The sequence below is a fragment of the Mustela putorius genome, unplaced genomic scaffold (genome assembly GCF_011764305.1).
Source record: "Mustela putorius furo isolate JIRA1106 unplaced genomic scaffold, ASM1176430v1.1 tig00003869_pilon_pilon_pilon, whole genome shotgun sequence".
In the NCBI taxonomy this organism is placed as follows: domain Eukaryota; kingdom Metazoa; phylum Chordata; class Mammalia; order Carnivora; family Mustelidae; genus Mustela; species Mustela putorius.
The window spans coordinates 4,566,729-4,581,995 of record NW_025422021.1 but is presented as its reverse complement, the minus strand read 5'-3'; the positions used below and the strand labels follow the sequence as shown (position 1 = coordinate 4,581,995).

Sequence of the window (15,267 nt, the reverse complement as noted above, 5' to 3'; positions counted from 1 at the left end):
GCCATCCTCTAGCTCTTCTCCCACTCTACTGCCCAGATGAGTTTTCAAGACACAAATCTCGGTATGTCCCTGACTGTGATTATTCCCTTTACGAATAAGCATGTAGCCCGTCCCTAGGCCAGTTAAGAGGGCTTGAGCATTTCAGGACCTGATAAGACCCCTGCCCCAGTCCATTGACATTCTGGGCAGCTGGATGTCTTTACAGGGAGTTATTACTTTTGTGACAACAGCTTACAGCCCAAGTTAAAGATCCTGAAACATGCACTGTTAGCGTTCTCACCTCTGTCCCTCTGTTTACAATGTTTCCTCTTCTTGGAAGGTAGCTGTATCACTAACTTTCCATTATCCTACAGGAACTAAGTGAAGTTTCATCACATCCAAAAGCTTTCCCCGAACATGGCCTTCCATTGTTATCCACATGAGTTGGGTGCCCCTCCTCTCTACTAGAAAACCACCTGGCACAAACCTTTTACAAGAAGTATTGACTTGCTTTATATAGTCACTGATTTACTTGATAGCAGGATAAGAGCCTAAACTGAGCTACATCTGTACACGAGAAGGCATTTAGTTGCAGAAGGCAACGTGCAATGAGGGAAAGGGACTGTGAGGGGGAGGCTTTGAGCATCTAAACTTGGTGGGCAACAAGAGAGTAAGGTGGGGAAACCAAGAGAGCAACTTAATGGGTTGTTCTCTGGGTTCTGGTTTCTAAGCCTTGTCCCATGGATTAAGCCCAAGTTATAGAGAAAGAAGGGCTACAGACAAAAGCTTTGGGCACTGAAAGATTTGGAAAAAATGGGGTACATGCAAAGCTGTTTAGGGGCCCAACAACAAACTATAACACATGGTAGGGAAGGTGAGCCCTCTTCCCACTTACGCACTCATGACGCAGCCTTGCTCAGATTTGGAAAGGCCACTGGTAACTCGGAGACAAGTGTAGTGGATTCTGGAGTGGGTGAGGGAGCCCATGCCCAGCAGATGCTGCTCTGTCAGGTCCAGAGGGAGAGGATTTAGGAGTGGACACTTAGGAAAATGACGAGTCAATAATAAAATTATTTTGTTTCTATTTGTTTAAAGTTTAGGGACTCCCAGAACTAGTGTAAGAGTGGCTTTTGCAAGGTGCGTCCACTACAAGGCAGAAATGACCAGCAGCTAAGTATAAATTATCACTGTTAATGTGACTCTACTTATAGCCACGGTCTGGAGGCCTGGTGAAATCTAGTTATGGTTATATTATATTCTTAACCAACTCTGACTGCTGTTCATTGGCCTTGAGATCCTTGAAGGCAGAGACTGCTGGTTTTTTAAAAAAAAACCTCTGTAGCCCCATTACCTATCTAGTTCCCAGCTAGATATTCTACATATGGCAATTGAATGAAGGAATAAAACTAATGAAAGAACAACTATGTCTAATGGACAGATTCAGGACAAATAGGTGGAAGTTTTAGAAACGTAAAATGCTCTTCTAACAATTAGAGAACCCCATCAGTAGAAAAAGCCCTTGATGGCACAGTGAGAATTTTATCACTGGAAGAGTTGTCAAGAATGCCCCAGAAAGGGTACATCCTTCATGGACAGAAATGCATCAGATCATTTCTAACTCTAAAACTGCTTGGTATTAATTAAACAAAGACAAAGATAAGCGCAGCCATGACAAAGGAGTTAGCCCCAGAGGGCAATATGCAAAAATGATGAGTTAGCAACAAAACCTTTTTTTTTTTTTTTAAAGATTTTATTTATTTGACAGACAGAGATCACAAGAAGGCAAAGAGGCAGGCAGAGAGAGGGGGAAGAAGGCTCCCTGCTGAGCAGAGAGCCCAATTTGGGCCGATGACAGAGGCTTTAAACCACTGAGCCACCCAGGTACACCTGTTTGTTTAAAAAAAAAAAAAAAAAATCTTCAAGGACTGTCTATAAATATCAGCAAGCTTTAAGCCAGAATTCATCTGAATTAAAACTATACCCTGAAACATTGTTGCATAAAACCATAGACATTATCCTCAGAAGCTATCTTATTATAACTCCGAACGATGTCCAGAAGACTACGTGTCTAATGGACATTATCTACAATGAAGATGTTAAGTGATGAAAGGTTAAAGGAAAGATTTACAATGTGTTGAGAGCAGGCTGTGATTTGTAGACTCATAGCCTGTTTCAATGACTCTTCCTCAGCCTCTGCTGAGGTAAATGCTGCAGCCACTTGTCTTTATTTCTTTAACATCCAATAAATGACCGAAGGATCCCCATATCTACAAGAGGAAAATTACTAGACAACGCAGGAAAGGTCTTCTAAGATAAATGAACATTCTAAATTAATTTAAAGGCCACAAATAGAATAATGGAGTGTACTCCTTCATAATGTCAAAGTTCAAAGGCACTTTTTAAATATCTCTTTAAAGAAAATCTGACCTTTTTTTTCTTTCCTTCTTTCTTTCTTTATTATCAGAAAGTTTGCCAAGGACACTCAGGGTTTTGGGTCATTCTGTTTTGACATGGATGTTCTTTCATCATTAAAAATAATTGAAAGATCAGAAATATTTAACTTTGCAGTGACCAAGAGGACACATTCCAGTAGTATAAAAAAGAACAATATTGAAGTATTAGTATTTCAAAGGTTGTGTTTTAATAACTCCATAAACCTTTCCCCCCCTCATGTATGATGGAGAGCTTACATGAGGCCATGACTGGCTCAAGGAATAAGTAGGAATACCCATTTTTCTTCTAATGTATTTCACGTTATTTTACATGAAGACTTTAGGAAAACTGCTTCATACACCACTAGTAACTCTCTATGTCTAAATTATTTTTTTTAGGTATAGATTGGCTGACATTAAATACAGATGAGGACATAAATATATTTGCAGGAAAACAGGAACCTCTTATGAAAGGACTCTTCCCCCCATTTAAGGTATAGCTTACAGACAGTAAAGTTTACCCTTTTTAGTGTACAGTTCTTCAAATTTTGATAAATGCAGCCATACAACCACAACCACAGCAAGATAGAGAACAATTCCATCACACCCCAAAATTCCCCTGTGCCCCTTTGTGGTAAACCCCTCTCTCCATCTCCAGCTCCTACAAACTACTAATCTGCTTTCTGTATCTATAATTTTGCCTTTTCAAAAGTGCCTTATAAATGGAATTATATGGTTTGTAGCAAAAGCCTCTTTTAAATTTCATGCACTGGATAAAAATTAAAGTAACTAAATGATGTGTCGATTTTAATGTACTGATTTCTATTTCCTGAACTTTAGGCAATGATGGATATATAAAATCAAATTACCCTTGAATATTACATCTTGAATCAGGTAGTGCCCAGGGAACCTTTTGAATATATAGATCTAGTGGGGGTTTGGGGGATAGGGAAGGAAAAAATGAAATAAGATAGGATTGGGAAGGAGACAAACCATAAGAGAGTCTTAATCTCATAAAACAAACTGAGGGTTGCGGCGATAGGGGGGTGGTTGAGTAGGGAGAGGGTGGTTGGATTATGGACATTGGGAAGGGAGTGCTATAAAGTGTGTAAACCTGGCAATTCACTGACCTGTACCCCTGGGGCTAATAATACATTATATGTTAATGAATATATAAATCTTTAGGACTTCAATTTCGACATATGGAATCAAAATCTCTCAGTGAGGGTTCTGGGAATTGTCTTCATCAAGTTCTGCAAGCTTGATTCTGATTGATCAGCCAGATTTAGGAAAATTAACCCAACAGACATTCACTGTATGAGATTAACTACCAGGTTGTAAGTTATATGTGGGAATAGGATCAAAGTTCAGAGGCTGGAAGAGTTTTATTTGGTGACCTTGTCCTTGGATGTGGCTACCACTTACTGCCTGCAGGACCTTTAACAAGTCACTTAAACTCGCTGAACCTTGGTTTTCTCCTCTGTCATGCTGGGGTAATGATGCTGACTTCATAGGATTATTTGGGGGATTAAAGGTCTATAAAGCCTTTAGATAGAACCTGGCACATTTGGCACTCAGTGATTGGAAGCTGCTTATCTTACTGGCCTTGGTATCAGTATTAACATCATTATCATCATCACGCCAGCAGAAACATTTTACTTGTATTTCTCCATATTTCTGCATTTTGGTCAGTCTCACTATTTCTTACCCCTTCCTCTAGAAGGGACCAAAGTAAACAGAATCCACTTTGGTAGCATGTCAACTGGTATTCAGGGCAGTACAAATGCACTGATTGTCCCCAACCCTCACCTTTACCTCAAAGATGTCAATGGGACCAAAAAAAAAAAAAAAGAAAAGAAAGAGGGACACTTTCCCTCTTTCCCAAGGGTACATTATTGACCAAATATAAGCAAACAAAAGGGAGGAAGAGAAGCAAAGGGACAGAATAAATCAGAAAATCAGGCTGTCTGTGTAGTTAGGGTATCTCTAAAAATTGACCTCATTCATTTGCAGTTTTATTCTGCAATGTAGATACATGTAATTTTAAGCTGTAGTTTCTTGAAAATTTTTACTATTGAGGTATAGTTGACATAGAAAGGCAGCAGTTTTTATTTAAGCTGTGAAATACAGAAGAGTGATGATATTTGTCTTCACTTGCTGATCTAAAGAAAGAACTCCTATCCTCAAAGAATTACACAATGCTGCCAACCCCAAGGACTGAAGACAAGGAACAAAAGACAAACCTGAAACTCACAAGCCCTACCTGTTCTCAGCATCAGCACTGCACTTTGGGGACATCAATTCAAAGGATTTGGTGAACTTCACCACCTGCCACACAGAAAGACATAAATTCAAGTCAATTAAAGCCTTCTTGCAGTTTAACATAATGCAACAAACATTTTTTCAGGCTTATAATGATAATTACAAAAATTGGAGATTAAAGAGCAATTTTAAGTGGAGAAGTCTCAAGGGACAAAAAAAGAAAATTCTAGCCTACATTTTGGATTTTACATCTAACATGGCACACATTGCCAAAGTTTTAATACCTTTTACTAAGTATGCATATATGTTTTTCAAGTTTTTATTTCAATCCCAGTTAGTTAACATACAGTGTAGTATTAAGTTTCAGGTATAGAATATAGTGATTCAACATGTCTATACAACACCCGGTGCTCATCACAACAAGTGTCCTCCTTAATCCTGATCACCCACTTCACCCATCCCCCCCACCCACCTCCCCGCTAGTAACCATTAGCTTGTTCTCTACAGCTAGGAGTCTATTTCTTGGTTTTCCTCTCTTTCCCCCTCTTCATAAAGAAACAAAACAAATGAACATTGGCAGAAAATTAAATGTGTTGTATTTTTACAGTGAGGTGTTTACTATCTTCTGGTAGTCCTGCGAAGGGACATCTCATTTGAAAACATTTTTAACTTTGTATTGCCCCTTTAACAATCCAATCAATACACATGGAGAAGAAGGTCGAGACAAAACCTGGAACAGTACGCCCTCCACAAACCCAAGGGCCCTGAAGTTACTTTCCCTTATTTAACGTTGTTCTTAGGTAAAGGTTTTATTGCCACCAACCCCTGCTTTCTGCTCCAAGGGTAAAGAAGAGAAAGCCATCTTCTTCATCCCTAGCGGGGACACTTCCTCTCTCACCTGTCTTGTAAAACCAGCATATTCAGTGCAAGAACCTGATCAAGATTTATTACACTGAAAGAGAATTTTGGATACAGGAAATGTAAAGGTAGTTTTTATTATTAACTACTATTGAGTTCTTACTATAAAACGGGCTCTACATCAGAAGCTTCTTTGACTATTTAAGTTCCTTAGTACAACCATATAAAGCAAGGATTTTTATCTTCAGTGGATAGATGAGGAAACTAACCCATAACGTTTAAGAAAGTTGATCAATTTCACACAACTAAATGGGGCACCTGGGATTAAAGCGAGGTTTAATGATTCTGCATGATTCTAAAGTGTCAGCTCTTTTAACAACACTAAAAATTTTGAGTGGGAAGAGTACCATTTCTGACCCTCTTTTGACAAGCTATACCAATTGATTAAAAAAAAAAAAAAAATGAGGCCCTTACACTGAAAGGAGTCATCTGAATGTCACTGGATGCTTCCAAGGTTGACATTTAAATTTGCCTTAGCTGGATACAGTCATGCTTCAAAGGCCTTTTAAATTAACCACTTATGAGGAATTGATGGGCACCTGAGAAAATGATTTGGAAACTGGAAATAGATTAAATATTAAAACAGCTTTATCAGTGAGGTAATGAACCTAAACTAAGAAAATGCAACATTAAGAAAAAGAGAAAAGAAAAGAAAAGCTCAGCACAAAGAAAATTGTGTGTGACTAGTTGAATTCAGAGCAGTGACAATAGACCAACTACAAGGAAATGCTCTTGACAATTAGAGCACAAATTTCATTTCATATTCCACCACGAACAGAGTCTCTACAAAATTATTCATTGTGTTCAATTTGACAACAATATCTCTTATCCTACATTCATCACTACAATATGACCCTGCCCCCCTCCTACCAACTGGTAGGGTCTATGTTCTCTTCTCTTAAATTTAAGTGGGTTATTGACTGACCACTTTGACCAACAGAGTGTATAGAATGGATGTGATGTGCCTTCTGGGACCATGATAAAAGGTAATGTGCCTTCGGTGTTGTCTGATGGAATATTTGTGCCTGGAGTCCTGAGATACCATGTAAGAGGTCCAGCTACCCTAAGGCCATTCTGCTGAAGAGGAGCCACACCACATAGAAGATGTCACATATATTTGTTCTGGTCAGAAGCTCCAGGTTCTGAGTCCTTCCAGTCTAGGAATCAGACATAGGGATGAACAAAGCTTCAGATGATTCCAGTTCTCAGTCTTTAAGACACACACACAACTGTGTGTGGCCTCAGATATCCTGAGAAGAGGCAATCCATCCTTGTGTTGCCTTCTCTAAATTCCTGATCCATAGGATCTGTGAACATAACATTGATTTAAGCCTCTAAATTTTGGCTTTATTTGTTACACAGCAAAAATAACCAGAACATCTATCTTAATGAGGACTTCAACAGAAACCAATCACTTAGAAATCTTTATCCACTTGTAATATTCTTGGGTCTCACAAGGCTAGGAAGCCACAAAGAAACTATCTGCTATCACCAAATAATAAATCCCTCAAACTATATCCCAAATAAGTTTTAAACTTAAAACAAAAATAAGGTACAAAATAGTAGTATTTCATTTATGTTTGCATTATAGAAAATTGTCGCGTATCTTAAAAGGAGGGAGTTAGTCCTTTATCTCTGCTTTGATCGCTCATGATTTGTGATTTCTTTCCACTATTTTGTTAGATGACAGGAATTTTTTTCCCTATTTCACCATGTTTAAGCTGTTGCTATGGACTACATGTTAGTGTCTTCCAAAATTCATATGTTGAAACCCTAATCTTCAATGTGATAGTATTTGGAGATGGAATCTTTGGGAGGTGATTAAATCACGAGGGTGAAGCCTCATAAGGGATTAGCACTTTTACAAGAAGAGGCAGAGAGAGCCTGTTTCTCCCTTTCTCTGCTATGTGAGGATACAACAAGAAGATGGCCTCTACAAACCAGGAAAATGCCTTCACCAGACAACAGATCTGCCAGTACCTTGATCTTGAACTTCCCAGTTTCCAGCACTGTGAGAAATACTGTGTGTGTTCTTTAAGCCATCCATTCTATAATAATTTGTTATAGCAGCCTGAACTGACTAAGATAACTATATTCTCCCTTTTTGCTGCAAATGTGTGTGAGGCATTTTACATACATTACGACCAACCTTTTATGTAGATATCAATGCTTCCAATATCCTGGCAAGGGAGATAATATTATCCCCATTTTATTGAAAGGAAATTAAGGCTCAGAGAAGTTAAGTGGTTTCCTGGAAACCGTACAACCAATACACTGCAGGACTGGGATTTGAACCATGTCAGTCTGATTCTACAGCCCCCAGTTTCCCCACTACTCACTGCTTTTACAAACATGAACAAAACTGTGACACCAAATTATTTAGACATGACTCCTTCAAAGTCAGAATAGTTAGATAAACTCGGTCTTTATTTATCAATTCAATATTTTTCAAGTACCCATTAATGACTGAATTTGAATAAACACAGACTTCAAGTAAAATACGTGGCTTAATATAAGACTTATCAAATTACCAGGAAACTATTAATTGTTTCTGCATTTGGAAATAAAAAGGGAGATACCTTTTTTTTTTTTTTAGATTTTATTTATTTGAGAGAGAGAGAGAGGGAGATCATGAGCAGGAGGGAAGGGTAGAGGGAGAATCAGACTCCCCACTGAGCAGGGAGTCAGATGCGGGGCTCAATCCCAGGACCCTGGGATCACAACCCAAGCCAAAGGCAGACACTCAACCAACCGACTGAGCCATCTGGAGGACCCACATTTTTTTTTTTTAAAGAGAGAGAGAGAAACCATGCAAGTAAGGGAGGGCAGAGGAAGAGGGAGAGAAAGAATCTTAAGAAGGGTATGCACTCAAAGCATAGAGCTGGATGTAGGGCTATACCTCACGACCCTGAGGTCACAGCCCGAGCCCAAATCAAAAGTCAGATGCTTAACCAACTAGCCACCCAGACACCCCTCAAAAAGGAGATACCTCTAACTTGCCTGACCTGAGAGATGAGATTAAACTTCCCAACATTAGTGAGGAGTACTTCGCTTGGCTTCCTTCTTACTATTGATTAGAATAGTTTACAAATCTAAAAGGATAGATAATAATTCCTGAAAACTGATAGCAGTACAAATTGGGTTGTAAATGAGAGAGTAAGCCAAGCCCCCCTTGTGGGATCATTAGGGACCACTCTGACAAACTCCAGAAATGATACTTGGAAAGGCTTGTGAAATTAAAGAATTCATCACAGATCACAGAGAGGGGAGCACAGTATGTTCAGAGGATCATATAAAGTCACCCAAAGCCCAAAGTTTGGTCACTGTAGGCAGGGAAAGAGTAGAGCAAGGACTACAGGTAAGTTCCTTTATTGAGGCCAGGGATAAGGTAGCTTGTGGCACTTGGGAAGCCTGCTCTTTGGGTGATCTGAATGTAACTGGGTCAACATGGAGAGGAGGGAAGGGACAAAACGTGAAAATCACTGTGAGGCTTACTGCTTAAACACACATGTTGGGGATGGGTATACAGAAATGGGCAATAACTGCATAAAAGTTCAAAACAAGCAGGGTGAGTGCAGGCACTCAGTAAGTCATTGAGGTCACAAAGAACAGTTTGACAATATACAAATGAAATTTATCCAAGCAGAAATGCAAATGAATTTTTACCCAAGTAGAAATACAAATGATTTCTGTGCAGTAGTAAAGGTAAGCTCACAGTTACAATTTTATGTTCCTGGATGATAGTAACCATTTTAGAAATCTAACCTACCAATCTTACCCTAGTGTTCTTTCAGTACCTATTTTATTTTATTTATTTTATTTTTAAAGATTTTATTTATTTATTTGAAAGAGAGAGATCACAAGTAGGCAGAGAGACAGGCAGAGTGAGAGGGAGAAGCAGGCTTCTTGCTGAGCAGGGAGCCCGATGTGGGGCTCAATCCCAGAACCCTGAGACCATGACCTGAGCCAAAGGCAGAGGCTTCAACCTACTGAGCCACCCAGGCACCCCCTTAGTACCTATTTTAAAACTGACTTTACCACCTCACTTGGTTTCCCTCTTTAATGAGTTAAATAAAGATTTGGTACCTGCTTGCTTTAGATTTATGCAAGGGTTTTTATTGAAAACTGTTCTTCAACACAACAGGTAGATACTGAGTGTCTGTATGTATCAAGGAGCACAGAGCTCTGAGGCTACATGTGGGAGAGTAAATGGGCAAAAACCTCTGTATGCATGAAGTCTACTGTAGGGTAGGGAGCTTAATTTGCCCTGGCTTCTCAAGACGAGTGCTTTCTTAAATAGTAAGTGAGCTTCTGCTTTCCACATCTTAGGAAAACCTAAGAAATGTCCAGAGATTCAAAGAGAATAAAGATTCAAAAAAAAATGTTTAAAAAATTTTTTAAAAACATGCTAAAGGATAATGCTGATAAGAAAAGGAATAGAGGGGCACCTGGGTGGCTCAGTGGGTTAAAGCCTCTGCCTTTGGCTTGGTTCATGATCCCAGGGTTCTGGGATCGAGTCCCACATTGGGCTTTTTGCTCGGCGGGGAACCTACTTCCCTCTCTCTCTCTGCCTGTCTCTCTGCCTACTTGTGATCTCCGTCTGTCAAATAAATAAATAAATAAATAAATAAAAAGAAAAGGAATAGAAAATCCTGGAATTTTAAAGCTATAAAACCTAATAGATCTAGAATGATAAAGAGGATGGATAAGATAAACAAATAACTTCTTGATGAAATGTCAGTGTTTGAACCCCTGGTATGCAAAGCAGGACCCTTTAAAACTACCAAAAGGAAAAAAACACTTTTTTAAAAAATTGTAGTACTTTTTATTTTAATATAGACCATATGCTATAAAGAAAAACAGTGTCAAATATTTTATCTTATTTTAATGGTTTTATTTTCTAAATTTATGTTTAATGAGTAAAGGGAAAGTCAAGGTTTATCCTTCGACTTTAGCACTCTATATCATTGAGAGTACCAGTTGTGTCCCCCAATAAACCAGTCCATGGTGTCCTGGTCAGACACTGGATTCATGAACCATAGTGTTAACCTTGTGTGTAATAAAGAATTAATTTTATGCAAAGAAATGTCTGGCCTTTGTCCTTGGCTCCTAGGAGGTAAACTTTAAGCCCCTGGAATGTCCAGGGCTTATCCAAAGGCCTTGATAAAAGTGCCTTTGTTTACCTGGGCACCTTGGGCCAGCCAGATAGAACAATGTAATTTGAGCCACACAACAATGTGGTTGCAGGGCGTTGTGCCAGCACAGGTGCAACATTGGGTCATGTGGTATCTATCACTTGACCTCTAGAAGGAATGGAGACTGAGGTCAGCTATTGTAAGTGGCCAACTGAATTTTGGTAATTAAGCCTCAATAAAGACTTCTGAATGCAGGTCTTGGATGACCTTTCCTGGCTGGCAATCCTTCATCATGTACATTGTCACATACCATTGTTGGGAGAAGTTAATGCTGTCCGTGACTCCATGGAGAGAGGACAAGTGGAAGCTCCACATTTGGACCCTCCTGGACTTTGCCCATGCATTTCTCCTTTGGCTGATTTTAATCTTTATCTTTTCCCATAAAAAACCATATCCATGAGTATAACAGCTTTCAGTGAGTCCTGTGAGCCCTTCTAAGCAAACTTTGTAGACTGAGGGTGGTCTGGGGAACCCTTGAACTTATAATTGGTATCAGAAGTGAGGGTGGTATTATAGGTTATATTCCCTTTCTTTGTACCTCATGTGATAGTTCATAGGTTCTTGTGTCCTTAGAAGAAAAATGAGAATAATGTTGACTGATCTTTGGCTAATATTGATTATCTAAGGCAATATTAATGTATATTGGATAGCAAAGAAAGATATTAAAAATTGTAAATAAGGTCTCTAACCTTTAAATAATATACTTTTTAGAGATTTTATTTTTCATTTGAGAGAGATACAGAGACAGAGATAGAGAGAGAGAGAACACAAGCAGGGGGAGAAACAGAGGGAGAGGGAGAAGAAAACTCCCTACTGGGGCTCAATCCCAGGATCTAGAGATCATGATCTGAACTGAAGACCAACACTTAACAATTTGAGCCACACAGGCACCCCTAAATAATATTTTAAATGGGAAAAAAAAACTTTAAACTTGAAGGTCAGGAAGATTTTCTTGATCAGCTGATGTGATTCCTTTTATTAAACAAACAGAATTATAAAATGTACTAAATTTTTTCTTTTATCTTAGCTGTTAGGAAGCTCAGAGCAAAGTTTTAGTTTCAAAGTTTTCTCTTTTTGCAGCATAGTTTGGTTCTGAGATTATTGATTTCATTTGGTTTTGCTTATAACATTTACTTTTTCTTTCTCCCATTTAATCTGAAATTTTGCCTTTCATTTTGTCACATGTCTGGCAACTAATAAGTGCTCAGAAAGTATTTGCTCACTATTTTTGCTGAAGGTTATCCTAAATTCTTTTGAGAATTAATTGGGTAAAAGTATAAACCAAGAGGAGACAAAGTACCTACATACTTGAAAAATGTATAAAAACACTTTTACACATGAAGTAACATAAATTCGCTTGTGTACGACTAATTACAGTTGAACATTAAGTTGTATGAAAGAGGATTTTTCAGAGGCATGGGAAAGGAATCAGGAGTGGTGAGTAAGAGAAATACATTTAAGGGCCTCCAGATGATAGCAAACAATGTAAGAATAAAAGAGAAGCAGGCTTGAGTCCCATCTAGAGAGTGGTCAAATATAAGCAGCGCATGGAAACAGTGAGGATAAACCCACTGATGACTGTAGGCCAGATAAGATCAATCAAGTTAGTCTGGTCCCAGGTGATCTGACCATGAAGGGCTTCAAGACCATTTTAGAATGGATTTATCACAGAAATCATAGTCTAGACATCTAGTCAGGAGCCCAGGGCTGCTGGTGGAATCCTCTTACAGATTTTCTGAATGTAGGACAACATGATTAGACTCATGGCCAATGAACCTGCCAAATCATCAGAATATTGGACCTTTAAAGGAACATAGCCATGGGACTTGGTCCATGTTGATGAACAGCAGAAAAGTAATACATTTCTGGAGCTGCAGACTGATCTGATTGCCTCTCATTCTTCTAGAGCAGGGGTATGCAAAAGAGTCTATGAGCCAAAGCTACTCCACCACCTGCTTTTATAAATATAGTTTCCTTTTAACAGAACCCAGTCATTAATTAAATATTACCTGTGGCTGCTTTTTGCTCTAACAGTGGAACTGGGTAGCTCCAACAGAGACCATATGGGCCACAAAGACTGAAGTATTTACTAGCTGGCCCTTCACAGAAGAGTTTGATGACATCTGGTCTAAAGCCATCTCTGGAGCAAGTCAACTGGTTATTTTTTGCTAAGTTTAATGACAGATGATAGATTAATATATTAATGTAATTTATCTATAAATTACAGATTATTTATAGATATCATAAATTATATTCCTATATAATTTATCTATAACTCAGAAAGGGGATTTCTGGAGATAGAATCTTCACATCTGAAACAAGAGTGCAATGATGGAAATTTTAGGCATCACAGTAAGTGATGGGGGATACACTTGAGGACAAGCACATGTCCCAGTTATCATGGACTGTCCCACTTTAATTAAGCCCGTTGTCCTGAAACAATAATTAAGAGTGCCTCTTTTCACTCTCAAAAAGTATCTTCATTTGAAATGCAAAATCCTAGGCAGCCATGCCCTAATTTATATATTTTTAAAATATTTATTAAAATTATAATGCATTCAAGTATAAAATTATTTATGGTCAGACACCTGGGTTTAAAAATGAAACAGCAAAAACAGCTAAAATATTTCAGTGCAATTTAATGGGATATATAGTGTCACTGTGGAGATTATGACCAATAAAAAACAGACAAGAGCATAAAAGAAGAGAATAAAATTTATGTTTTATTCTTGACTTGGACAAATTGTATAGTCCTCAGTCTCATTAATTTTTTAAAATTTATGCTCTAAATCCAAGTCTGATTTGATAATAGATGTACTACGTGAGCCTGGATTAAATAAATAAATAGCCGATTCACATACACTAAGTAAAAAGAGAATCTTATAAGAGATATATCAGAAGTGATTTATAGGTCAATGAAACTGAATAAGTGGTTCTGAGCTCCCCTGGCTGTTATTCAGCCCTGAGTATTGCACCCTGGGGAAGGCATTACACATGCCACAGTGAAGTAAACAAAATATCCCCCAGCATCTCTGCCTGTTCTTTGGAAAAGCTCCATGGACAGAAGTCTTTGATTTGGATATTTATCAAGCACTTGTTGGTTTGGTTTCTCTCTGTCTTTTGAAATTCAAAAACAACTTAAGAAACAAAAAACTGCTCAAATAGATATTCCTGCCACAAAAAAGAAAATAGGAATAATCTAGTAATCACCATTTTTCCATTAGTTTTCTTAATCCATATTTTTCCACAAGAGGACAATTCTATAGGGTAGAAGAGGACAATTCTATAGGGTAGTACTCATCACTGCCATTCTTCTTGATATATTTCTCATTTATGTTGATGAGTAGTTTACTCTCACCATCTACTCACTCAATCAACATTTATCAAATACTTAGTGTACAGGCACCATTGTGGGCTCTGGAAATACCAAAGAGGCATAAATCAGGTCCTGTCTTTGAGGGACTCACAAAATAGTGCAGGAGTGGGGGGAGCAGTTCACAAAAGTATAATTTCACCACAATATACATTCAACATTCCAAGCACACAGAAGAGGGTGTTGAAGAAGTCTTTGTGTGAACTGTGTCTTCCAGGGTGGGCAGGCATGCTCTAGGCTGAGTAGTGGCTGAAAGTTTTCCGGGTTGAGGGACCAAATAGGTCAGTTTGAGCTGAAAGCAGAAAGAACCCTAAAAAGGGTTTAACTGAACCTAATTCAATAAAGGGACTAGTTACAGAAGTGTGGACAGTATTAAAAGAAACCAGTAAGAAATGGTGAAGTCCCAGGAACTAGCAACCCTGGAAAGGTTGCAGTCTAAAGGAGCATGTCTAAAGGTCACAGAGAACAAGGGGGAGAAAGAAGGAAGGATGGCAGAAGGGAGAGAATAATGCCTTTGGTGTCCTTGAGGCACTAGAACTATGGAGGGGTTTTAGAAGAATCTGGCCACCTGTAACAACTGGCAGAGAAAGATCAAGAGGAATAACTATCCCCAATTTCTCTCTCCTCTAGACCTTAAATCTTCTGCTGGGGGTGCCTGGGTGGTGCAGTAGGTTAAGCATCTGATTCTGGGTTTCTGCTCAGGTTGTGATCTTGAGATCACTGTATCAAGCCCTGCATCAGGCTCTATGCTCAGTGTGAAGTCTGCGTGAGAGTCTCTCTCTCTCTCCCTCTGCCCTTTCTGCTCATACTCTCTCTCTCTGTCGAAAATAAGTAAATAAATAAATTTAAAACCAAAAACCAAACCAAACAAACAAAAACTTTCTGCTGATCCCTCCTGTTTTTCAAACTTAATTGGAACCCAGCGGGCAAGAAAGCCCTTCAAGTGCACTGACTTAAGGAGAGAAAGATGAAGAATAGACAGGAGAGGTGGGGTTTGAAGAAAATAGTACAGAGTTGACAATGTTGAACTTTGAGTCATGCTCCCCCCAAGAGCAGTAATAATAAAGAAATCCCTCCTACCATTTTGTTCCAAAATTGGCTAACCTCA

The 15,267-nt window shown here is 38.7% G+C and overlaps 1 protein-coding gene across 2 annotated transcripts in view; it reads right to left on the bottom strand.

Moving 5' to 3' along the window:
• The window catches only part of PDE11A (phosphodiesterase 11A), a 427,278-nt gene that overhangs the window by 208,443 nt on the left and 203,568 nt on the right, over nucleotides 1-15,267 (bottom strand). For both annotated transcript variants that reach the window (XM_045066809.1, XM_004768993.3), the window contains exon 5: nucleotides 4,675-4,739. In XM_045066809.1, coding sequence (XP_044922744.1) covers nucleotides 4,675-4,739 — 65 coding nt within the window. The remainder of the gene's footprint in view (nucleotides 1-4,674; nucleotides 4,740-15,267) is intronic.